At 51.7% G+C, this 24,623-nt stretch overlaps 1 protein-coding gene across 1 annotated transcript; it reads right to left on the reverse strand.

Annotated features, from left to right (window-relative positions):
* Positions 1–3,681: 3,681 nt before the first annotated feature.
* Positions 3,682–19,817, reverse strand: CTSD (cathepsin D). The gene is made up of 9 exons (XM_027724133.2): positions 19,464–19,817; positions 18,852–19,005; positions 16,446–16,569; positions 14,698–14,816; positions 10,914–11,113; positions 9,630–9,752; positions 8,306–8,450; positions 7,214–7,312; positions 3,682–6,546 (listed from the first exon to the last, which is right to left on the reverse strand). Exons 1-9 carry the CDS (start codon positions 19,523–19,525, stop codon positions 6,385–6,387), a joined length of 1,188 nt encoding a protein of 395 aa, XP_027579934.1. The 5' UTR covers positions 19,526–19,817; the 3' UTR covers positions 3,682–6,384.
* Positions 19,818–24,623: the final 4,806 nt, after the last annotated feature.

Consider the following 24,623-nt stretch of genomic DNA (forward strand, 5'->3'; position numbering starts at 1 on the left):
ATAACCTGAGTGGGGGGCAATAAATCCTTCAACACTGAGCAAATCCCAGCGCAGACAGGGGTGGGAGCAGCCGGGCAGCAAAATGCAGAGCATGCGGTTGCTTTAGGGGAGGGAGGTGGGGATGTCACAAAGGATGGTCAAGACTAGGAGAATTTGGCCATGCCCAGGCTTAGCACAGCATCAGGGAAATGCTTGCTGCCTCCCATTGCTAGTGCTCTGGGAGCTGCTTGGAATCCCAATTCTAGGGTGCTGCGGCAGCATCCCCCCAGGGATGTGATGATGGAGAGCAGCCGGCGCCGCGCAGGGACAGCTTGCAGGTCATTCGGGAGGATGCAGCTGTGGCACAGGGAGGGTGAGGACATGAAGACACCCTGTGTCACCCCACAGTGATAGAGCCCAGCCTGGCGCAGGTGGCCTTGGGGCAGCAGCCAGCTCAGCTGTGGTGCTGGGGAAGGATAGCAGAGAAATCCTCAGAGTACTGGAAGTAGGGTGAGTAAAATAAAAGTTTGTGTGAGCAGAAACTGCAGGGGAAGGGAAATCCTCTAGAAATGCCTTAAGCCTACCCACAAACTGCTGAGCTAAGAAATAAGGATGGTAATTCACTTGGCTGTTCACAGGCAGGTTTAGCACCAGCATAGGGGCACCCATCCCGTGCTCATCCCTGTGGGTTGGTATGAGGTGGGGGAACTTCTTGTGCATCCACAGCTCTCTGAGGCTGGAGGGGGTCCAGTTTCCACAAGACCAGTTTATCCTTCTGAAGGTGCCCACATTAGTTAAAACAAGTTCAGAATTTATTGCTGCTGGAGTGGCATTGGGTTCTGCTAAAGTGAAAATGGTTTTATTAGGGCTACAACTGCCTGTGATGAGATTCAGGACTCTCTCCAAGAAGCTGCTGAGAAACAGAAACAGTGCTGGGGTGAAAGTGATGTTCCTGTGGGATTAGGAGGTTTGCAGGAGAGGCAGAGCCATAGGCAGCTGTCGTCAGCTTGTCTGGATGACTTGGACAAACCCAGGCAACCTGCAACCGTGCAGAGTATCCTTCCTGCAGGCTCAGGAGGAACAATGAAACCCCTTGGATGCAGAATGCTGCCTTCCATGGGAGCTACTGAGGAGTCTGCTATTCCTTTGTCTGGGGAAAGTTGTGTAGGTAGAGCTTCTCCTCTTAATGTCAGGCTGAGATGGAGGGTGAGCAGAGAAAAAGGTCAAAGGGGGTCTGGAGCAGGCAAGAGGAGGCAGCAGGGTGGTGTAGAGGAGTGTGAGATCAACAGAGGTGGACACATTCTCTGGTATGAACAAGACTGAAAGGTCAGGGAGGTTGGATGGCTGCTTTTTCTCTTCTCTGGGTAGCAGGTCATCCCTACAGTTTGCAGAGCACTTTTTGGTCTTTGGGTGGGTGATTCATCATCTTTCTCCATGTCAACTGCAAGCGGTGAGAGGTTTATTATGTGAATCAAAACAGCATATAGGCAGCATCACCAGTTCAAAAACCATTCATGTGACCCTTCAAAATAAGGAAACTGGAATAAAAAATAATGACACAAGGAATAAACCTCCACAACATTCTGTATTATATTAACCCTCCTTCAATTTTCTGGGGTCTTTAAAGGTCATGCATGTAAGTCCTCAACCATATGGTCTAGGACTACTTTTCTTTCAAATAAAAGGTGAGTATGAATAATTGCCTGCATTACTATGGCATCAAGGCTGGCATTCCCTGGTGCTAAGCATAGGACAAACAGAACGGAAAGATGTTTCCTGCCCCAAAGCAATTCTCCTGTAATCGTGTTACAGACATGTCGGCTGTAGCATAACCAAGCACTGTAAGACCCGTGAGAAAGTCTTCCATCTCAAATCCTACTCAAGTGCTTCAGAAAACCATTAGCAGAACCTGACCCTGGTTGTTTCTTTTCCACAGCCTCCTGAATTACCCCTATAAAATTCCTCAATAGGTTGATAAGTTCCATAAGCAGTAAGGTGGCCTGAGACTCAGAGGGGTAAATCTCATCTTCTCACTCTCCCTTGATCTCTGTCTCCCGTTCTCTGAGCTTTCAGTCTGCACTCTGCTTCTCTTCCCTCCCAAAGAAACCTAAAAATAAATAAATCCAAGAAAGAGCGGAAAAAGGAAAAGCCACCAGCCCCCAAAACAACGTGCTTAGTCATTCATGATGAATAAAAATAGTTTCCCAAATGAACAAATTGCTGAGCCAACCAGATGAACAAGTCAACTCCATAAACAAGGTTCTCGTGTTAGTGGGCTTTTGGTAAAGCCCTGAGCAGATTTGCTTGGAGAAGGATCAGGCCCATGAAGACAGCCCTGAGGGTCAGGCCAAGCATCCTGCTACTCAAGGGTATTTGTAATGAAAAATTTTATCTTCTTTGCATCAGTGGAGACGTTTAATAAAGAGTGAGTTATCAAATTGCCATGTGCACCAAGTTCTGCAGAGATGGTGCAGTAAACGGGGGTGGGGCTGGTGTAAACCTGAGGATTTGCTGGTCAAGATACTGTGGGGCTGCATGCAGGCTGCTCCTGGGGTGGGGTGTGCTCTGCTCCCTGCTGAAAAAACATGGGTGGGCAATTCTGGCTCTTGGCTTCTCCAGCTCTTGGCCAAGATCAAGCCTGTGATTGTTCCCAGTGAGATGTAATGCTCAGTACCCACAATATGACTGAAGGCTTAGACACAATCCCCCCAGCGCCCAGAAACAGCGCCCTTGTATTCCTGTCAATAAATATTTGGCAGCGGATGACTTGTTCTCCCCTTGGGCTATTGAGGAACGGTGGGCTGCATGATTGGTTTTCAGGACCTAGCTAGCCCTTTTGGGTTAAATCCATCTCTTTAACGCAGGAGAACAGATGATTTGGGTATTTAGGCATCCTAGGGGAACAGAGGCTCGGGATGTGCTCGTGGGGAAATCAGCTAAGCTCTCTGTTGCTTAGATCTGTGCTCAGAAGATGGGATGGGACTTGGCTGCATCATCTTGCTTATGTAGATGATGCTTTTTTCAAAGTAGGGATTAGCTCTTATCTTCCACCTGGCACATGGGGCCTTTATTCTGCATCAGAGTCTCCAGCTCCCATACAGCAGTGCTAGGACTAAAAATTACACAGCCAGGCAAGAAGGGTGGATTTTTCCTGCATTGGGAAAAAAAACCCATACCATGTTCTTTGTCACTGGGTTCTGAGACTTCCACAGATTTTACACCTTTTTAGGCCAGACTTAGAAACTGAAGTTCTACTTTGGCTGCTACAGGACCACTCTATATTTTAAGTCAAGCAGGAGCTTGTTCTAACTGGCCCAGAGGACCAGGGGACAGCCTGAGTTCCCTGTTGGTGGACTACCCTTGGCAATGCTCAGCTAGGGAGGTGAGGCCCCAGAAGGCCATAGGGTAGGAAGGATGCTAGAAGTGCCTGCTGCCCTGGTGGCGCTGGGTCAGGCAGGTGACACTGTTATGTCACCCTGCAAAGGCTGGGTTATGTCTTAATCCACTGAACAAGACAAATCCAACAGGCTCCCAGCATGTTCCCTTATCAGAGAGAAGGAAAGGAGCCCTTCTGAAACATGCATGAGTCCACTCAAGTGGGAGACCAGATGTCCAGGGACAACAGGTTGGGGAGACACAGTCTCTGGACACTGACTAAGAGACTGGCATCTCAAACTGCTTAATGAAAGACCACTCTCAGAGTTAAGGGGGGAAATACTGTTATTTTATTTTCAATTTTCTATGAAGAGACAATAATTCCGACAGCAAATTAATTTAAAAAAAACCAGTCACACGATTATAGAGTTTGGTTTAAAAATGCAAATAAAAGAACAAGGGGAGGAGACCCACTCAGGAAACACTGCAGTGAACTGGTCCTCCAGCCTATCCTGTCACTCAGGGCATCGCTCTGGACCACGCTCTTTCCCCAGGCAGCAGCCTCCTGCCTGCCTGCCGACCGCCACCAGCCTGGCCTGGAGTCACCGCAGAGGTACGATACAGATGGCCTAAGGCACCGCACACCCAGCACAGCCACGGCCCAATGGCTGGGTCTGGGGCTGTGCTGCACATCCTGCTTAAATCTGATGCTGCAGACATTCAAAACCCACTGCCAGGTCCACGTCAAGCCTCCCCTTCACATCAGGTCTGATCAGCGGGTACCTGAGAGGCCATCTTGCCACACTGAAGAAATCCTGCGGCTGGGAAACGATGTAGCAGGACTTGGAGAAGCTTTGGGCATTTAACTGGTGAGAAACTGAGAATCTCTGGAGAGATGCTGAGTATCTGCTGATTTTGGAGTACCTATTGAATATTTTTTTTTCTTTTGGTAACATGCTACTGTTCTCTGGCCAGTCTGCAACAGATGTTCTTTGGTGTTCAGACACAGGGTTCCAGATGAAGATTATGACCAGGCAGAAAAAAAAACTTTGGGAGCAGCATTTGTCACATCTGGGGATAGAGGGGACAATGTCCTAAGTGTGCCCATGTCTGTCCCAGTCTCCATGTCAAATGCCTCCAAGGCAAGGCATAGTTATAATGCCAAACTTATCAGCTGCAGCACACAGGGACAGGGGACCTGCAGGCTCTGTGCTCCCACCACTCACCTCAGGACTTCTTCCCCACCTATGCCTCTGATGCTCATGGTGAATTCAGTACTGGGGATGATGTATATGCACTTCACCAAGCAAAACCATCTATTCACTCACTGCCCAAAGACCTTTCTTGGAAAATTCCTTGGCCCCACCAGTACTGCTGGCAGGATTATCAGTGAATTTTGGGTAGTCAGGATTTTGCTGTCTGTTTAGCCTTTTCTGGGGTCATGGCTGTTGCTGATCTGGTCGTGTTGCCACACTCAGCTTTGCCCCTCACCTGCTACCACTCCCTACCTTTAGGACCTGATCCAGCACACTAGGAAAATGAAGAGAGCCTTTTACTCCTAGCACAGGGGCTGGGATTCTTGGCAGGCTCTTTTCTGCTTCCCGGTACTGCTTAGAGCTCACTTTATCATCCTCCCAGCTTCACCAGTGTTTGCCTACTGATGCCAGCCCAGTGAAGCAAGTGGCTCCATAAGCGCAGGTCTCAGCTCTCTGGGAGGATCTGTGAGCACAGCTAAATCAGCTACAACCTCTCCAAAGCAGGATTGTGCCTCACTCCATCTGCAACACAGGGTGGACATGAACAGAACTCACCAGCACTAGTAAAGCAGAAAGCAGGTACAGAGGGCGTTAAAAGCGAATCCAAGTCCTGCAGCTGCCAGAGCACGCTCCTGCCCAGAAGCCTTGTTGGCTCTGCCAACTGTCTCTTGGGTTTTGTGCAGTTTGAGAATGCTGTGAATCATGTTTCCAAAAGTTCTTACGTGACTGACAAACAGGTACAGATTTTATCAGTATGATTTCAGCTTGTAGGTCACGTAGTTGCTTTAGGAAACATTATTCTCAACTGAACTGGTTGTGGATGATGCTAGGAAGAATTGCTTTTTGGGGAACCTGGGAGAAGTTCACCGAACTTCAGAGAACTTGTGTCACATAACTTTGCTCAGCAGAAGGCTGAATTCATGGCCCTGAATTCAAATAACCTCTATTAAAACCTATCTTGACCCCCTTAATAATCACACTGCCCAGAAAGTCCCACTGGCTAGAGATCCCCTACAAATCCTTGCCCCTTTAGGTCAGGCACATGGACACCATGCCTGCCAGCTCTCTCACTAGTGCCATCCATAAACAAAACACACCACAAGAGCTCTTGAGCTCTGAAACTCATCTCTTCGGCACGCTACCATGATTCCCCCATTGCTCCAGCCCAGAACATGCTCTCCTAGGACCAAGCCAGCACAAACCCTTGAGAATGACCTACTGGTCACTGCCTCAACTTGTTGGGGAGGGGTCATAAAGACAGATTCTCCCCCATCGTCCACTCCCCCACTTCATGAGTGAAAAAACAAGAAATAATGTGCTGTACAGCTTTCCCTATCCCTCTCCCCCAGCACAGAAGCTCAAACCCAAGAGCAGCAGCACAGCCTCTCTGCAGGAACAGAGGTACCAGGGGCTGGCTCCAGCCAGCTGCCCCTCCCCAAGGAAAGACACCAGTGCTGGGAGAGGTGAGAGGGCCTCACTCAGCTCTGAGAATCATTCTGAAAAAGAACTACTGGAAGACCTAGCAGTAAAGCAAGGGACTACTCCAGTTGGAGTTGTCAGCTAGAGACCTCTCAGCACCACTTACTCAATGGAGTGGAAAAAGTAGCTAGCAGGGCACTAATGACTATTTTCCATGTAATTTTAAATCTAGTTCCATTTCTTTTTTTTTTTTTCCCATTCCACTCACTGGGTTTCTAATACTGGTAACCTTTCTCTACAGCTCCCGTGTGTGTGTGTAAGTGTGTGTGTGGCAGAGGCAGTGGGGGTCATGTGTTTAGACACTTTTGGCAAAGCCAACAGAGTTGTTATCACGGTCAAAGACAGTGTAGTAGGGACCAATGAAGACATCTCCCAGGATCCAGAGTGGGCCCCCAGGGGGTGGGATGTCCAGGCCTGAAAAGCCACTCATGCACACGGTCTGTCCTCCTGAAGAAACCTAGATAGAAGAGCAAGAGCTTCAATCTGAGCAGGCCGTTCCCTTCCCTCAACCTTGCAGGCTTGGCAAGAACACCTGCAAGGATGGCTTCGCTTCAGCCTCTCCCAGTCTGAGATCCAAGATTGCAAAAGTAACTCCCAGCCCGCAGCTCCTATGGCTCCAAACCCAGCTCTCCCTCCCTTAAGCAATAAAGCATCGAGTAAAGCTGCATGTGACCATAAACCTCCCAGCCCACACAGCTCTGAATTAGAGACATTGGTGAAAGTGTCCGCAAGATGGTCCTTGCAAGTTGATTCTGATGGCTTAAACAACAGGCTGGTGGCCTCTGCTATGACAAGACTGGCCTCAAGGCACCACAATCCAGCAGGAAAGAGCTAAATGTTTGTATAAGGTGATGCAACAGCCTGCCACCCCTTCCTCTCCCATCCTACTATCCCTCATGAGAATTATGCATGGGGTCTCATCCCTGAGAGACTTTGGTGAGGTTGCCTGCGTCCATCATCTGTGCCACCACCCCAACACACCAATCTTTCAGACTTTTTCCCAAGGACCAGAACTGCTTTGGCTGCTCTTGTGTTTTGGATTTCATGGCTGAGGTTTGAGCAGCAGAGGTAAAGTCAGGCCTTGGGGGAGAAGCATAAGTCTGGCAAAAGCTGCCTGGACATACCTGGAGGATATACTGCTCTCCTGTGAGATCGTAGGGCTTCCCTCCTAGTGTTATTGTGATGATAGGCAGTGTTGGCACTTTATCACAGGGGACCAGGTACTGAAATGGCAACAATAAAGGCTTTAGATGGGAGCTCCCACGCTCTCTCAGGAAAGGGCACAGTCTTTCTTGGGCACAGTCATATCTTTGCTGTGGCTTTCCCCAAACCCAGCTCATCTCAGGGTACAGGAGAAGCTTGAGCTGGGTTAAGTAGGCTGCTCCTTGCCTAGGGCTGCAAGCTGAGGGGCCAGAGGACATTATGGATAGAGATGGAGCCAAAGAATGTTGGATTCAGCTTTTGGCTCTGCTGAGCCCCAGGGTGCAACAGCTGATGTGGCACAGCTGGGGGTCTTTACCACAGGAGAGGCAGCTGTGGCTCAATACAGCCTACAGACATACATAGGGACTCAAGATGTAATGAACAGATAAAGCCAGTTCCATTAACACTGGCAAGTCCTGGGGATGGTGGCAGGCCTAAGCCAGCTGTTGCTGCAGCATGGGGTCTCTGACACTGCAGAAATGCCTTACAAGTGCTCATGGCTCTGTGATTTGGGAGGGGTTTCAGAGCAGGGCATTTTTTCTAGAGGGCCTTTATAATCCATGTTCTTCCACAATTTCAGGGAGGAGAGATAACCTTGTGAGATTAGCTCTGATGGTTAAAAACTTCGCAGCAAAGGGTTGTCATTTGCAGTAAATATACTTGTATTAAAGCGTCTCTGGACTCACATTAATGTGAATCCTCGGCCTTGGCTACAACTCAGACCCCTTCTCTTCCACCTCCCAGAGATGGGTGGCAGAGGTGACCCAAAGTCTCCGAAAGTTCATGGGACCCAGGACTTCTACCATGAGCATGAGCAGGGTGGTGAATGGTACCCAGGGTCAAAAGATGAAGGAGTCCCTGCTGTGCCAGAGACTTTTCCAGGAGCACAGGCTGGGAATGGAGATCAAAGGGAGCAGAAGACTTGCATCTCAAAAAGCATCTGGGTTCAAAGTAGGGTGTAAGAGCAGATGCTATGGTGGCCATAGATACCTACATTGTCAGCCTGGCCTCACCTCGCCTTTGATGAGTGGTTTTGCACCGATGGCTTTCTGTATCTGCTTCACTTCTGTTTTAGGGCCAGTGATGAGTGAGGTTCCCGTGTCCACAATGGCCTCGCAGCCTCCGTCACACACAGTTGTCCCGTTGCCAACCTGCAACCTGGGGAGAGATGCCCAGGCAGAAGACAATCCTTAGAGGCCTCCCACTGAAGGCTGCAGGAAGCAGCAGGCAAAGAGTTGATGGCTGAGCCCAGGAAGTACACAGGCACACAAGGGAGACCTGTGACAGACACCCAGGAAGGAGAGATGCCCAGAAATACTGATGCAGCACCAACTCAGTGCACAGACTCCCTGGCTCCCTGTCATTCCCTCATGATTGAGCAGGTGCCTTGAGGTGTTGCTGCATTTCTGCAGAGAGTCTGGACCACTTCCTGCGCACCGTGCCTGCTACCCACACTCCAGAACAAGCACTGCAGCTGATGGACAAGGGAGCGAGCTAAGGGCAATGCATTATGGACTTGTATGGCTTGTGCTACTGCAAAAACCAAAGGGTTAAAGGGGTGGTGTAACAACTGTGCGCAAGGGAAGGGTTCCTGTACAAAGAAGAGGCATGACAGGAGCTGCTTGGCTTCCTCACCCGCATCACATTTCACAGCAGTGCAGACAAACAAAGCCTTCCAGCCAAGGGTCTGCCACACTGCCAACGCAGCAGGGCTGGGGGAAAATGAGAACTAAAACCCTGCGCTGGGGAGGGATGCGATTCCCAGCAAAAAGGACACACTCTGATCACAGGCCACTTTTAAGTTCCCATCACGTGGGAAAGCTCAGAATAGACCGCGAGGCTGGCGGACGGCAGCTCAGCCTGCTCTCCTCCCCTCTGCCTCCAACAATGCGCGCTGATTGCTGCGCCGTGCCCTTCAGTCAAGGGCTGGCTTCCTGCGACCTCATCCTTCTCCTCTGGAGCTGTCTGCAAGTGAGCCAGGCAGCTCAGGCCTTGCTAAGAGCTGAGCAAAACTGGGGTTTAACACATGAGGTTCGCCCTGCCTGCAAGGAGGACACACTGGTGTTTTTCCCCCACTTTGCAGGGACGCAGTAGGTGTTTTTAAGGGTCAAGCCATAAAAAAAAAAGGAACGGATTTTGCAGAACACCTCCTTATGGCTTCTGCCTCTCCTCCCAGCGACAAACAACCCAGGTTGGGATTTTAATCTGCTTTTTTTGGTGTGGATGTGTTGCAGGGATAGAGATGATTCCTTTTGGGGGGATCTCAGCCCCGCCCCAGGCATGTGCTGTCTGCACACATGACCCCACGAATGTAGTCTGGTGGAGAGGGGAACTTACGAGTCCATGTGGATCTGCCAGTAAGCCTTGCGCGTGACATTCATCCAGTTGAACTCGCCGGTGTAATACTTGGGATCGGTCCCTCCCAGGAGCAGCTCACCACCGGGCTGAGCACTGGGGTCTCTGAAAAACAACACCCAAACCTGTGAACATCAGAGGTAGGGTGAGAAAACCCCCCTTAACGTGACTCCAAAATACATGCTGGGATGCTTGGGAGTGAAGCACAGCCTTAGCAGCACTGGAGATGGACAACTTACATTGAGCTGTGTTATGTCAACAGAAGGACAGATACTGTGAGATAGACTGGGCTGGGGAAACGGGAATATTTTGGTCTAAAGCATCCTGAAGCTTTTCCCCTAGTGCTTTCTCACAGACACCTGACGAAACTCGTGGCAGAGAAGGGGGATGGCAAAGGGAAATTGAGCACTGACACAAGGATCCCCCAAATATCTGCTTGTAAAAAGTGCCTGTGCAGGGCTGGACAAGGCTGATGCAGGGTTAGGTTATCTGCACTTGACGCTGTGCCAACCAGCAGCCTTGGAGTGAATTCTCAAGGTTACCATCGGATAGGAGCTCACTGCCAAGCAGATGGGAAGAAATATGGTGATGGGGGAGGGCTGGTGCTTGAACAGCCAGCAGCAGCTCTCTCTGCCCTCCCCACTCCTGACATGCTACTTTTTGAGATGAAGTAGTTCAGAGTCCCTGCTGCAGTGACAGGAGGGTGATGGGGTGTCCTGGGGGGAGCAGCAGTGGGTGGGAAGGTGCTAAAAGCTGCAGATTATTTCCCGGGGGTGAGAGAGAACATTATCCCCATCATTAGTGAAGACTGGTGGGGGGCACACTTGCCTGGGGGGTGGCCATGTGGCTTAGGGATTTTGGCAGCAGACTGGGGCAGTGTTTACCCCTCTAAAGGGGACTGCACAAGCAGCGTGCAATTTCATGATTCCAGTCCTGTTTATTTTTTTTTCTCTTCCCTCTGGAATCATCCTTTCTCTTCATCTGTTAAAAAAACTGGTTGCAGATCTACCCAGCTTTTTATCAGTAAAATAGCTGCATTTCTACTTCCCTTCTTGTTACTCCAAAGCAGTAAAAAGAAGAGATTTTGGCCTGATTGCTCCTGCAAGCAGAACTTGCTGAAGCTTACTCAACTGGGAAGTGCTGGCCAGAGTGTAAAATAGCAGATGACAAGAGGTACTATTGGGAGACAGAGAAGAGCCCTCTCGGCTTGCCCTCACAATGAGAGGGCAAGTGGAGTACTGCCAAATCCACCAAATCCAACACTACCTGTTCAGGTAGAAAGAGAACATATTTTTCTCGATCAGCTTCTGTTGCATGATGTTATCAAAGAAAGGGGTGACCTGGTCCACAGAGATCCTTGGGAATGCCATGCCCAGGATGCCGTCAAACTTGGCAGCGATGAATGTCATGCCTGGCTGCTTCACGGCCTCCCCAAAGGTCTGATGCTTGATTTTCAAGTTACCGAGCTGCGGGGAGATGGGGAAGGAAGGGAAAAGCAGACTGTAAAGAAAACTGACACAGGGGACCAGGGTGGTAATGGTATCTCATTGAACACAGGCTGCAGTGCGTCCCTCAGTGTGCTGCCACACTCTTGCCTGATTTCACTGTTGCGTTTGTAGGCAGCTGCCAAAACCAGATACCCCAGTACCACCCTTGTCAGGGGAAGAGACAGGCAACTCTGGCTGCACAGCGGAACCTCCTCAGTCCCTGCAAGGCTCAGCACACCTTTAAGGGCAGGAGCCTTCCTTTGCTCTTCACCCACCTCACTCAGCCCTTTTAGCCTTTTCCTGGGTCCCAGCACTGGCCATGCTATTCTGCAGCTCCTCCTCTTTGCACAGAGGGACCCATATCGCTTTGTCCCCCCTACATCCCTTCCCCTATCACCTACTTCATCATTTCCTCCCTGTCTGAAAAGCTCTTGTGCTGCATCTTTAATCCTCTTCCCCACCCTGGACATCTTCTAAGTCATCTCTGTATCCTGCCTCCTGGGGTGCTGCACCCATCAGTGGTTGGGAGCACAAATCCCTCTCACCTCTGCCCATAACCCCTATGATCTCCTCTACATAAGAAATATCTCCAGGATATTGCTGCATCTCTTGTAAGAGCCACCACCCTGCAGAGACCTCCCGTGGGAAGGGAGAAGACCAGCCAAGAAAGCGAGGTTGAGCCCGAAGCACAAAAATAGCAAGTGGAGTACTGAGAATTCAAAGGTCACCGCTTTTGCCAGCCATGAGAAGGACTGGCATTCCCCACTGGAAAGCTGAAACGACTTGCAAGGGCAGATCCCCGGAAAGAAGATTGCAGAAAGCAGGACAGCTCTGCTGATGAGGAGCAGAATGCATCTGCTGGTTCCTGGCTCGAGCAGTTCAGGAGGTTTGTGAGTTTCTGGCTGACCACAGGCAATTTTAGCATCCATGCTAGGACAATTTCAGCCTCTCAGCCTGCAGCCGGCAGCCCTGTAGTGAACCAGGCTGGACTGACAAGCTGGCCTCTCCTACCTGATGGCAGATAACGATCCCTGTAAATTACTAATATACCCTCAGGGCTAGACACTGCAAGGCTGGGATGGCAGCGCTGCCTTTAATGGTATTGGAGGATTGCACTAGGAAAGGGTGATCGAGCCTTACAAAAGCTGAAAGCCACAGGGCAGGATGTGGGGTGAAAGAGTACAGCAATGCATCCGCTCGCTGGCACGTGGCGAGTGCTCCAGTTGTTTGCTGCAGGTTTACAAAAGCCACCACTCGGCACGGCTGGTCCTGCAGCAGCTCAGAAAGTTCAATAAAGCTTCCACTTAAAAGAAAGTAAAATGCAACGGATTGATAACACTGAGCACCAGATTTGTTTGGGTATTGCCCTGCTTGCACATCCCAAGGGGGAGGCAGGTATCTGCCCAGTCATAGGGTCTCAGCAGATCCTGCCTGTGCTTGGTCCTCAGCAGGACAGAAACCCAAGACCATCTATAGCAGAGCGCTGCTGCCAGGTGACAGATCTTTGTCTCTGTCGCTCTCCTGGCTCTTGCCCAGACACAGAGCAATCGGAAATCATGATCAGTGGATGGCTGTGTAGTGGCTGCCCTCCAGGACTTTGCAGACAGGTGTTGGCACCCCACAGCTCATCTGACCTCCTTGTTAGGGGCCTCAGGCAGTGGGCAAGCGCTGGATGGCAAAGGCAGACTTATGAGGTGAGGGCCTCTGTGGCACAGCTTGGCACCAGGGCTCAGGGTGCAGAGGCACAGGGGAGAGGCAAGGAAGGGCATCTCCTGTGTGGTGTATCTACACTACAGTCATGGGAGAGACCTCACGCCCCATGGCCAGCAAATTCCCTCTGCTGTCCTTGAAGGACATCCCAAGGTCAGGCTGTGACAAAGGGATGAGATGCCTGAGCAGCAGAGGGCTGCCTGAACCCGCTGCTCTTGGGAGAGCAAGCAGCACTGGAGAGTGTAGTGCTACAGGGCATCGCTCCTCCACAGAAGGAGAGAGGACGTTTCATGCGAGCTCATCACCCTCTCAAAAAGAAATTCAGGACTGAGGGACTCTGGACTACCTGACAATCAACACCTTTTGGTGAGATATCTGGATCCAAGTAGGTCACACTGAACACTATTTCCAATGCCTGTATTGCCAGACTGCACCTGACTGGGAGCTTGCCTATGGCATGCTGTGAATCAGAGGACACATCTTAGTGTCCAAGCTGAAGTTCCCCAACCCTCTGAGCTGCCCTTGCTCCTGCGTACTACAAGCCTGACACTGCTCAGCTACACGCGGCAGGTTTCTCTTGTTTCTGCGCAGACAGAAACCAAGTGCTACAAGCTGTGCTGTTTGCCAAGAGCCATCCCCACTTCCCAAACAAACTCAGGCACAAAATCCTCACTCTGAGCTGCCAGGAAGTGGAGAGCTAATTAGCAAGCAGGCAATACGGTGACAATTACAAACCAAAAAAAGATAAAATGCTGCAATTTTCCTTCTGATTCACTTCAGCCCCTGCACTAAGCTGGAAAGCGCCTAAATCAGCCCACACTTTCTAAGGACAGTAAAGTTTGCTGTTTGCCTTGCTGCCTCTTTGGATGCATTGTAGAGCCAAAGGCTGGTGCTTCCAGGCTAGATTGAGATTTTCATGCAATAAGGATGAGCTAAAGAATGCACCTTGTCTGAGTCACATGCCTTAGGCTTCTCTTGGATATTTTCCTTTTGATTCTTATGAAATTGGTAAGCCAATACTTTTCAGCTGAACCTACACAGAAATGTCCAAATCCCTAGATTTATGTGCTTAATTCAAAACTTCTGCTTTGTCTTTCCCCCCCTGCAAAGCAAACATATGCTCTTAACCCTGCCAGGAGACTGAGTAATCTGAGAGCACATGCACCACTGAGGTTCAGCAGCTGGCAAACTCTTACGAGCATCTGGACCTGGGAGCGAGAAAGCCATGAAAGGCACCTGCCCTTCACAAGACAGAAAGCTCAGCCTTTGCTCACTGAAAAGGAAACTGTGAGAAGCAACCACCAACACCCCAGCTAATTCAAGCTGGGGAACCTCCCCCCAGGGTGTTACCCAGCCTTTGCAAACATGAGCATCGGTTCTTGACACGAGACCAGGATGGGGCAGTCAAGAGACAACTTCTGGCCTGTGTTTGGGAAGCTGCCCATGTGGACATCCACTAATGTGTGGATACTGTCCAGGAACAAGCTGAGCACCACCAGCAGCCTGTGCAGTGGTGCTGGCACGTGCTTGGGCTGAGAAGTTTCTACAGTCATGAGGAAGAGGGTTGGAGAGACGGCCAGAAACCATGTTTGCAGGGCACCACGCATGCAGTCCCTGCTCCCAGCCTGCTGACTTGCAGATTAATACCTTCCCCCTTGTCTGCCTGCCATGGTCATTGTCACCTCCACAGTCATAATCACCATATCATTTCAAAGCACTTGGAAACACAGCACTGAAGCATGCTCTATATGAGCAGGACACTCAAGGAGGGAGACCTGTTGAAGTCAAACACCTTCAAGTACTCTACCAAACGGAGTCTGGGGCAGCTCGGGGCAAGGGCAGCTGTAACTCACCGTGACTACATCCTCGCTGAGGAACCCAGTAAGGCTCCCTGTCCCATAGTGGATGGAAAATGAGGTGCCATTCTTCACGTAAGTTCTGGATTTAGAGGAGTCGTACTTGTGGTGCAGCACTGCAGTCAGGAAGGGGGACACGGGGACACACAGCATTAGTGCTCCTTGATACCTACGGTTCCCCGATACCTAACCCTACACCACCCAGCTTATCCGGACAAATGGACACTCAATGATGTGAAGGTGGGCCTGAACCCAGCATTTACCAAGCCCAGACTGCCTAACAAAGCATTTCCAATGTCTGGGGAATTAGGTGGGCAGATCCAATTCAGGCTGTTAAATTGGATTTGGCCACTGGTTATTAAAAGCCTAGCAGTTATCTGGCTGGTGTGACAGGGTGCGTTAGCAGAGCAAAACATGTACCCCTCCATGTCCTGGAGAACTAGGGTGGCTTCAAATGCAGCCTGCTCTGGGCATGAGCATTTTCTCCTCATGGACTTACCTGTTGGTTTTACTAAGACTACTTGAAATTTTTTTTTTTTTTTTTTTTTTTTTTGTAGAGAGAGGGCTCAAAATATTCTTTTATTTGCAGAGGAGAAGGGTTTTCCCCTAGTCTAAGCTGTTTTTCCTCTTGGATGGATTGGGAGCTGTAAGATGTCTGTGGTTTTATGGCCAGGCAGATTCCTCCTCCACAGACTCCTCCCAAGTCACGAGTTGGCCAGCGCAGCTCCATGACTGCTTGCTGAGCAGAGCAGATGCTGGCTGAGGACCAGCTGAGCCGTACAGAAACCAACATTCTAGACAGGGCTTTCCCTGGCTAGGCTGTCTGGGTCCCAGTTTGGTTCCCAGTCTGGCAGGAGGTTAAAATCCTCATATACTCATAAAATGAGCCCTTTGGTCCGAGCACCTCACAAGCCACTGCCTTGAGAAACCTTCTCCCTGCTACACATCAGGAACCCCCAAGACAGACCAGGTCTGGACCTCCCTACCTGTGTCCTAAATCTCATTTCACACATGCAAAAAGGAGATCTGTCTCCTCTCTGGGCACTACAGGGCCATAGAAGAAGTCAAAATTTCCACCCTACTCCCAATGAGCACTGTGGAATGCCTTTCATGGTTGCATCTGTTGACTCCACAGGTTTCTCCACTCTGCTTAAGCAGCACAGCTGGTGGCTTTTAAATGGCATTTTGCCATAGCCAGGTTTGACACCTTCGGCTGCGGAGGTTTATTGCATAGGAATGCCACAGAGCAAAAAAACTTGTAGTCCCTAAGATGTTCTCATCTCATTGTGCCTACCTGGCTCTTGTTAATTATAACTCCATAAACATGCATGCACATGCTCTGTGCAGCAATAAACCAGAAACTAGGACAGTTTGTATCAGATCTGGCAAGAGGCTGACTTAAAAAAAGTCAGCCTTGCGCAATGGGGCAACAGCAGCATTGGTCTATAATCTGGGGAGAAACATCACAACCTACGATGCTGCTCCTCTGCTGCAGTGCCAAAGCTGTTGGAGAAGATTTGGCCTGTGTGTGGATGACTTGGAAGGGGAAAAAAAAACAGGAAGGGACTAATGAAGGATGGGTGCAGGAGGTTGGAATTGCGTTTCCAGTTCTAACCCTAAAGAGCCCATCAGCCTCTGGCAAGCCCTTTCACGTTGCTGCCTCAGTTTCTCCTCTTGCAAAGCAGGGATCTGCATTTTGCAGGGAAGAAGATGTTGAGCAGTTCTTGGCACCTGTAAACACTTACTGCAGGCGATGTCCATTATGGAACAGTGCACAGATGGCACCCAGAGGTTGGAGGAGCCAGTGTCAAAGATCACAGTGAAATTCTGAGGGGGGGTCCCGATGCCGATTTCGCCGAAATACTGGGCCTGCAAATGAGGTGAAGGAAGCCATGAGCAGAGGGAGCTGGCTAAAAGCAGGGATTAAAGACCAAAAATCTCTTAGGGTTGAATAGGGGATCAGCTTCTTATCTAGACACTCCCCCCCTCTTGTTTTTGGCACTGATGGGCTCCCAGCCTTTGTTCTTTGGAAGGGAGGCTCCCCTTCAGTGTTCACAACTCATTACAGTGGGTGTGAAAAGGATAAATCCGGGACAACTGGGATGGGTGTGTGCGCGGGAGGGCATTTGGGACACGGAAACAGGGAAGAAGAGAAGAGGGAAGGTCTGCAGGCTAGCATGAAGTTCACTATAAGGAAGAGAAAAAAGATGGAAGGAAGCCAAGCAAAACACCTGCATTATTGAAAAGCTGAAACTGGCTGGGAAGCAGCTTTGCTGGTGGGTTCACAAAGGAGCTGTGGGTTGCAGCGAGCAGCAGCTCTGCCCACCACAGGTGAGGTACAGCTGCCGGGGCTTTTGGCACTTGCTGGTGAGTTCCCAGGGTGGGGAGGAATAAACAATTGCTCAGCCATGGGACCTGGAAGACTGGAGGAGTGGTGGGAGCAAAGGGCATCAACAGCGCCACCAGAGGTGGATTTAGGCCTGCAGGGTGAAAGTCTGGGAGATGTCCCTTTGGCACAGGTATTTGACCGCACCTCTGATGGGACTGGAAAAAACCTGAATGGCTGAGCTGTTTGCAAGGCATCCCTCTACCTGCAGAGGACAGGATGAATGGGGAGTAACAGGCAGGTTCCCATTTTGGGGCCTATTTTTATGGACCTATTTTATCCCAGTCCTACCGAACAGGCAGAGGGCTGTGTCATGCCTGGTGAGCAGCTGGATCAGAGTCCTGGAGAGAAGGCTGCTAGTAAGGAAAGTCAGCCAGTAGCCTTTCCAAACCCCCCATGCACTTAATTAAGGTGCAGGGAGAAAACAGGATTATCAAAGCTGTTTACCTCCTGTGCACTTAGTTTGCAAGTAATTAGCAATCCTTTGCAATTAGCCAAAATGGGGAGGCAGCACTTGTTTTTCAGTGTTTCTGTAATTATTGCTGGGGCTTGAAAATCAACCCCCCGTACGGGGGCCCTGTACCTCACATACACAGACCCACAAAGGGTCCCAGGGCTAGCATGGAACATATGAGGCAGTCAAGGGCAGGTTGAACCTTTTGTCCCAAGAGTTCCTCCAGCGGCAAAAGCCTTTTCAGCCAGGCCGGGAGGGACCCAAAGGTTCCTTATCTCCCACCACAGGTTGTGCTGGTGGCCCTATGACAAGGGAGAACAGTCCTTCCCTAAAGCAGTCTGAGTTGTGGTTGCAAGAGACAACACCGTGACACAACCGCTAGTGCCCTGGCTTTCAACACCACCAACTGAAACAGCGGTGGCCCTTCCCAGCACAGGACGGTGCTGACTGGGTGACAAGAGCTCCTGGAGAAGGGAAGCAGGGGGAAATATCCTGAATTAATGCCCAGATATCTGGGGCTAGCTTTATTCTGACTGAGCCAGTGCTCACATCTTACTCTGCCAAGAGCGGTGAAGGTACCCAGTGAGGCACCCAGAAATAGTAAACCCCACATGTGTCTGGCAGCTGGGCAAGGGCAAACTTCACGCCCTTTATCTCGCTTCTCTTTTCACCACCATGAAGGTCCCCTTGCTCCCTAAGTTGCTGAGAAGAAATTGGAGGTGCAGGGTGGCTTTTCCCAAGGCAGTGCGGAATATGAAGAATAGTGAGAGGAAGGGTCCTGCATCCCTAGTCCCGTAACAAGCTGGCTCCCAGTCTGAGCCTTCTTCCTCTACCCCGTGCTCACTCTTTTATGTCCCAACGCCTCAAGGAGTGGAGCATGATTTTTATGCCCCTGTCTTAGCCAAAAGTAATACCCAAATGGGCTAGGAAGGACTGCAAGTGAGCAGGCCCCTATTTACAGTCATTAATTACTGGCAAAGGGGAAAGGAAATAGGTCACAAACTGAAATGGTGGCAGGGGGTTGTTTGCTGTTGTCATTATTATTATAATTATTAGTATTGGTATTTTTGGTTTAGTAACGATGGGAAGCACCTTTTGACACCCACCCACTAAGCCATGGAGGTGCATGAAATCTGTCCTATGAGACCAACATCTCTCCCTCCTTTACCTTCCCAGCTGTGGTGGGACAGTGAGGCTGGCAAGTCCCACCACGCCCTTGGGATGGGTACCCCCAGAAGTGACAGCTGCTGCCCGACACTGTGCTGGGGTCCACTGCAGTGAGGGGGTGGTTGGCAGGGGGTTGTTACTCACATCCATGTAGTTCTTCAAAATCTCTGGAGTGGGCTCCTTATTGGCGAAGCCCAGCTTGAACTTGAGGACCTGGGTGAGGGCATTCACATCTGGGATCTCGCTGCCCACCTCATTCAAAATCCGCCGCATGGAGGCGAACTTGGTCAGGGGGATCCTGTGTGGGGAAGGCAAACACCCACCTGTTAAACAGGTGTGTGTAAAGGGAGAGGGGCCCGTGGGGGGGGGCAGCAGGGCTCCACTGAAAACAGGGGACATGCCAGCACGAGGTGGATGAGGTTTGGGCTCCTGCCAGCATCCCGGGCTGGACCCCCACGCTGTGCTGTGCTGAGTGCTTTTCCCAAAGCCGGGAGGAGTAGGGAGAAGAGAGGGGTGGGGGTGGCTGCCAAAGGTCACCAGGTGTAGCGGAAGCTGGAGCGAGGCCCCTCCATGAGCAGGGAGAGCTTCAGCCCTTAAACACCCATGGGGGGGGTCCCAGACCTTCTCCCGCACCGTGTGGGAGTGCTGCCAGAAAAGCCCGGAGGCCAAGGCTGCAGCAGCACCGGGGGCGCCTGTCCCATGCCCCCCGCTCTACCCGGGCGGCTCAGCAGCCCCCGAGGAACGCCCATGCCTCACCTGATGAGGGCGGCGCAGGACCCGGCCAGGGCGAGCAGCAAGAGGAGGCCGCGGGGCCCCATGGCGGCAATGGCGCTGGCGGCGGCGGTGACGGCGGTCAGAGGCTGGAGGGTCCCGACGCTGAGAGGCCGCGACGCCGCTCCCGGGCTGCCGTCCCTGTTTTTGTAGGCACGGTGGCCCCTCTCCAGGGATTTCTCGAGTCAGCTGACGGTCTAAAATTGCAACGGGAGGCGTCACGTGAGGGCGGGCCGGGGCGGGGCGGGGAGCGGGACCTGGGGCGCCGCCTCACGGCCCCCCCCGGGCTGACCCCCGGCGCCTCGGGCCGTGACTCAGCCCCCGCGAAACGGGAATAAACAGCATGAAATCAGTCACGAGGGGCCCGCCCGGCCGCGCGCGCTCCTTCTGCCCTGACTTTAACTTCCCCCTCTTGGGTGGTTTTTTGTTCTTTCCAGGTTTTCCGGCCTTTTTTCGCCCCCCCGGAGAGTGGTGTGGGGGGACGCACTCCCCAGCCAGCGGCCCCCGAAGCCCCGCGGAGCGCAGGGCCCTCCCGAGCCGGGCATGGCGAGGCCTAGGCTGCTCTCGGACCTCGGTCACTCACCAGGGGGGTTTCATTCTGCACCTCCCACCCCGGGGGGCCGTGGCAGCCCCCCCAGGCTCCGTGCTTCTCCCTGGCCACAGAACATCTCCAATTTGGGGGGACTCATCCCTCCAAGCTGGGGGTTTCTGGGGAAGATGGGCATGTAACTTGGCCACAGCTTTTTTTTTTGGGTGGCACTGGAGGGGTGCCAAGCCATATGTGCCACCCCTCAAAATGCACTGTGGCAGTGCCGGGAGGGCACTGGCCACCAGCACGCTGCGGTCAATCCCCCCCTCCCCCATTTGCAGGGCTGAGTATCAGGGATCACCGGGATGGGCTCTTTGCCCCCACCGGGGTATCACGGCAGGGCTTATAGGTGCCACGGTGCTGGCTTGGGAGAGCTAATCTCTGCCCGGTTTGCCCCGACCGAGCTTTTACAGAGCCACGAGACCCAGTGGAAAAACAATATAAATGAAACTGGATTTACAGACATTTTTCCTTCCAAGTCCTGAGGGCTAGGGGCACTTTTTTTTTCTGTTTCTGCTTGTGTGCAGTCTTGGGGACAGGAGAGCAGCAGCCTGTGGAATGAGCTGGGCACTGCTGGAGTGGGGGACCCCTGGCTTCGTGGTGAGGTCCCTGTCCCTCTCCTGTCACCTTCACATTCATGCAACTTCTGGAAAATTGCTGGGTCACGTCGCCGGCACCTCACTTGCACCATCTCCTTCCCACACGCTGTCCCTGAGCCTTTTCCATCCACCCATGGCCTCACAAAGGATCCTTGCATCCCTGGGTCCATGCCTGCCACTCCCCAAGTGAGGTCCATGCCAATTGTTTTGAGGGGACATTTCTGCCCTGGACTGTCTCTTGTCCCACTAGTTCTCCAAATTGCCGTGCCGCAGCCAAGCTGGTGGGTATCAGGAATCCTGCTGCCTCCCCGTGGGGACATGGTTCCCCATTGGGATGAGATTTTCTGGAATGATGGCCAGAGGCATTGGTTGAACCTGGTGGGTCCCGTTACTTCGGCCAGCACCTGCTTCCCTCCTGCCCCTGCGGGCGTGTGGTCAAGGCGAGTGCCACTGACCATGAGTCAGCAAAACCCGGCGCCCTCCTGGCCCCGCAGCACTGTGTGACTCAGCAAAACCCCGTGTGGTTCTTTTGGGCAAGGGGCCAAGGCATAGTGGGTCCCCAGCATCTGGAGCCTGACTGCAGAGGCATTGTTGCTGCTGCTGTGGGCTCCAGCTTGCGGGTCTCCTCTTGTCCTCCTGGGTACTGGCAGCCCTGTGCTGAGTGCCGCAGGCCGCAGGAGTGGGTCAGATGTAAACTAACCCAACTGTGGTCCCACCCAAACAAATCCACCCTCCCCAAGGGCTCTAGACCCCTTTGCAAATGCACTTTGGAGACAAAAGGGATAGTCCTGATGCCAGGCCCAGGGCTCCCCTTCACCCCTTACAGGCTTTCCTGGAGCCCTCCTCCCTGCTCTTTGAAGTGGCTGGGAAACCATAGCTGGCCAGGCAACGCCGCCTGGGCCCCAGGCTTGAGCACCTACAGCAGCTCCTCCTCAAGGGTTTCCAGTTTGGCCAGTCTCTACCAGAATCCTGTGGCTACGGAGTTGGGTTCCAGCATGCAGGTGAGGACGGCATGCCCCGTACCATCACATATTGTAGAACAAAGTCTTTCAGCAGAGTCAAGAAGTCTGGACCCATCTGTGTCTGTTTTGTTAATTCCAAGAGATTTAAAGGCAAGCTTTGCTGTTAGCAAAGCTGTTATGAACGAGCCTTTGCTTGAGCTTCATGGTAACAGGGCTTGTGTCTTCATCCAGAGCTGCTCTCATACCAGTGCAAGAGGGTCACTGCTTTTAGATGGGCTGCTCCAAGTGACTTATGTGTCCATAGCACCAGTGAGGCCAGACACTTCCCAATGGTTTATTGGGAAAAAGTGAGGATGGGGCTATGTCAGGGAATGTTACAATACTAATTCTCTCCTGGGTGCTTGCAGGATGGGAAGGGACTGGGAGGCTTATTCCCCAGAGTGTTTAATCTGGCTCTGGCTCTTGGCACCAGTGGTTTTGGAGCTGACACTGCTGTGCCTGTTTGCTGGGGGAGTGGTGGCTCCAGCAAGGAGTCAGGATTTCTGCATTTGGGCTCCCTCAGCACCTCTGTGGAATGTTTGCCCTGATGTCAAAGCCTTGAGAGGTACAGTGGGTATGTTTAAACAGGAGCTGGGAGCACGTCTGAGTATTTATAGGCTGGGACTGTGAGAGTTTATCTTAACAAGATAAACTGGCACGAGCCTGGGATCAGGGTTTTTTACACATTTTTCCTTATTTGTGGAGCAAGATGGAGTGCCATGGCTGAGGCGCCTAAAGAACGCAGAGATGTGTGAGAGACAGCTGAGGGATCCATCCCTCCTCACTCCCATTTTTGTCACAGTGGATGAACCCCTTTCCTTGCTCGTCTGTCTCCCTGGCCCCCTGCATCCCCCCTGGCTCCAGGGGGTGAACCAGAGCACTGTCCCCTGCAGCCACAGCTGTGGGTGTGGGGCGACGCGCCCCTGGGAGCTGGCCATGCTTTTGCAACCTTGATCCCTGCTTGAGAGGATTCCCAAGGGGGGGTCAAATGACTCAGCTCCAGAGGCTCCAGCTGGGAAGAGAACCCCAGCCCCAACTCTGGGAGATTGGGGTCTCCTTTGTCAAGTGACACCAGGGTGTCCCACCTGCCCTTTGCCACATGGGCAGGGACCTGATGCAGCTTAGTTTATAATCATAGAATCCTTTAGGCTGGAAAAGACCCTCAAGATCATTGAATTCAACCATTAACCCAGCACTGCCAAGTCCACCACTAAACCCTCAGCACCACATTTACATTGCTTTTAAATCCCTCCAAGGATGGTGGTTCTACCACTTCCCGTTCCAATGCCTGAACACCTTTTCAGGGCAGAAATTTTTCCAATATCCATTGTAAAGCTCCCCTCCCACATCTAGAGGCTGTTTCCTCTCATCCTGTTACCTGCTACCTGGAAAAAGAGGACAACCCCCACAACCCCCTTTCAGGTAGCTGTAAAGAGCAATGACATCTCACCTGAACTTCCGTTTTGCTGAACACCCCCAGCTCCCTCAGCTGCTTCTCGTAGGACTTGTGCTCCAGACCAGCTCCACTGCCCTTCTCTGAACATGCTCCAGCAGCTCAATGTCTTTCTGGCAATGAGGGGCTCAGAACTGGACACAGGACCTGAGGTGTGGCCTCACCAGTGCTCAGCACAGAGGGAATATCCCTGCCGTAGCCCTGCTGGCCACACTAGTTTTGATACAGGCCAGGATGCCATTGGTTTTCTTGGCCACTTGGACACACTGCCAGCTCATATTCAGTTTCAAACACCTTATTTTTTGGGGGGCTCCATTTGCAGTCTGACAGCATTTTGTCAGGGATGCTACGGTGACCTGTTTGTCCTTACAGATAGCCGTGTGTTTGCCTTCACCCTTTCCTCCCTGTTTTTTTTCTATATTTATTTATCATAATGGTAGCCAATGCCCTGAGCTGCAGTGATCTAAAGGGCAAGGAAAGCTTCCATTCAGAAATGCAGATTATTTTTTTTTTTGCCAAGCTGCAGGTGGGATGTTTAGAGGACAAATGTCTTCAAGTTCAAAAAAATGTGTTTCTGATTTCAAAGCTTGTTGCTAAAAGAGAAAACTACTCCTCTGTCTGAGCTGAGCAGAGCCACAAGCCTGGGCAAGTCTGTTTTCAAACAGCCTGACTCCAACTCAAGGTGCTGGTGCCAGTGTGAAGGTGCTGGATGCAGCTCATTAGCAGAGCCTGATTCACCATCCCTGGGATTCTGAATGTATTAGTGGTAACTTTTTCCTGGCACGGTGCCAAGACCTCGCCCACTCCCAACACCATTTCCTAAACTGATGTACAATTCACAAGGTGAGGGTGCATTTTCCAGTGGCACTGGCACATCCCAAATTACACCCTCTTTCTGGGTGACACCCACAAAAGCAAACCTGAAGGTGGTTTAGTAGTAGCTCCGTCTGATGGGAAACCTGGGAGCAGGGGAGGGTTTGCACTGAGCACAACGAAGTGACTCATGCAGGCCCTGATGGTTGTGTCCCATCTGTGTAGGCGCTGGGGAAGATGTCCTTGGCATCGTGGGTTGGGGCAATCCTCGATCCATTGGTGTTGGCTGACTAGGGCTGGTTTGGAGGCAGCTGGCCAGCAGCCTGCTTAAATGTGTTTTGGCTGCCAGCATGGGCTGCAGTGACCTTGGGGAGATGCTAACTGGAGTTGCAAAAGGCTTAGGCTGGGTGGTAATTGTTCCCTTGGTCTCTCTCATGCTGCAAAAACCCTTGTCCTGGTGGCAGGTGAGGACGGCTCACCGCTGGCTGGGTGACACAACTGGGTGTCACGACAGGCAGGGCCCCTGAGAATGGCTCCATCCCCATCAGGGCCATTTGCAGCAGCCTTTGAGCATGAAGTGCTTTCACCCCAGTGGACTTCTCCATCAGATCCTGCTCTTCCAGCCTTTCCCCTCTAGCTATTGAAAAAAAACCAAAAGCATTTATGTGGCAAAATACTTATGGTCTTTAA

Source organism: Pipra filicauda, unplaced genomic scaffold (assembly GCF_003945595.2).
Source record: "Pipra filicauda isolate LSUMZ 115617 unplaced genomic scaffold, ASM394559v2 scaffold222_size1277272_pilon, whole genome shotgun sequence".
Lineage (NCBI taxonomy): Eukaryota > Metazoa > Chordata > Aves > Passeriformes > Pipridae > Pipra > Pipra filicauda.

Bases quoted from the DNA above. Each gene is read 5' to 3' on its own strand.
- CTSD (XM_027724133.2), bottom strand. From the start codon at position 19,525: ATGGGGCCCCGCGGCCTCCTCTTGCTGCTCGCCCTGGCCGGGTCCTGC. The intron at 19,006-19,463 runs GTGAGGCATGGG...TTCCCCACACAG, and splicing joins TCCTGCGCCGCCCTCATCAG to GATCCCCCTGACCAAGTTCG. The intron at 7,313-8,305 runs GTGAGGCCAGGC...TTGCCATTTCAG, and splicing joins AACCACTCATCAAAGGCGAG to TACCTGGTCCCCTGTGATAA.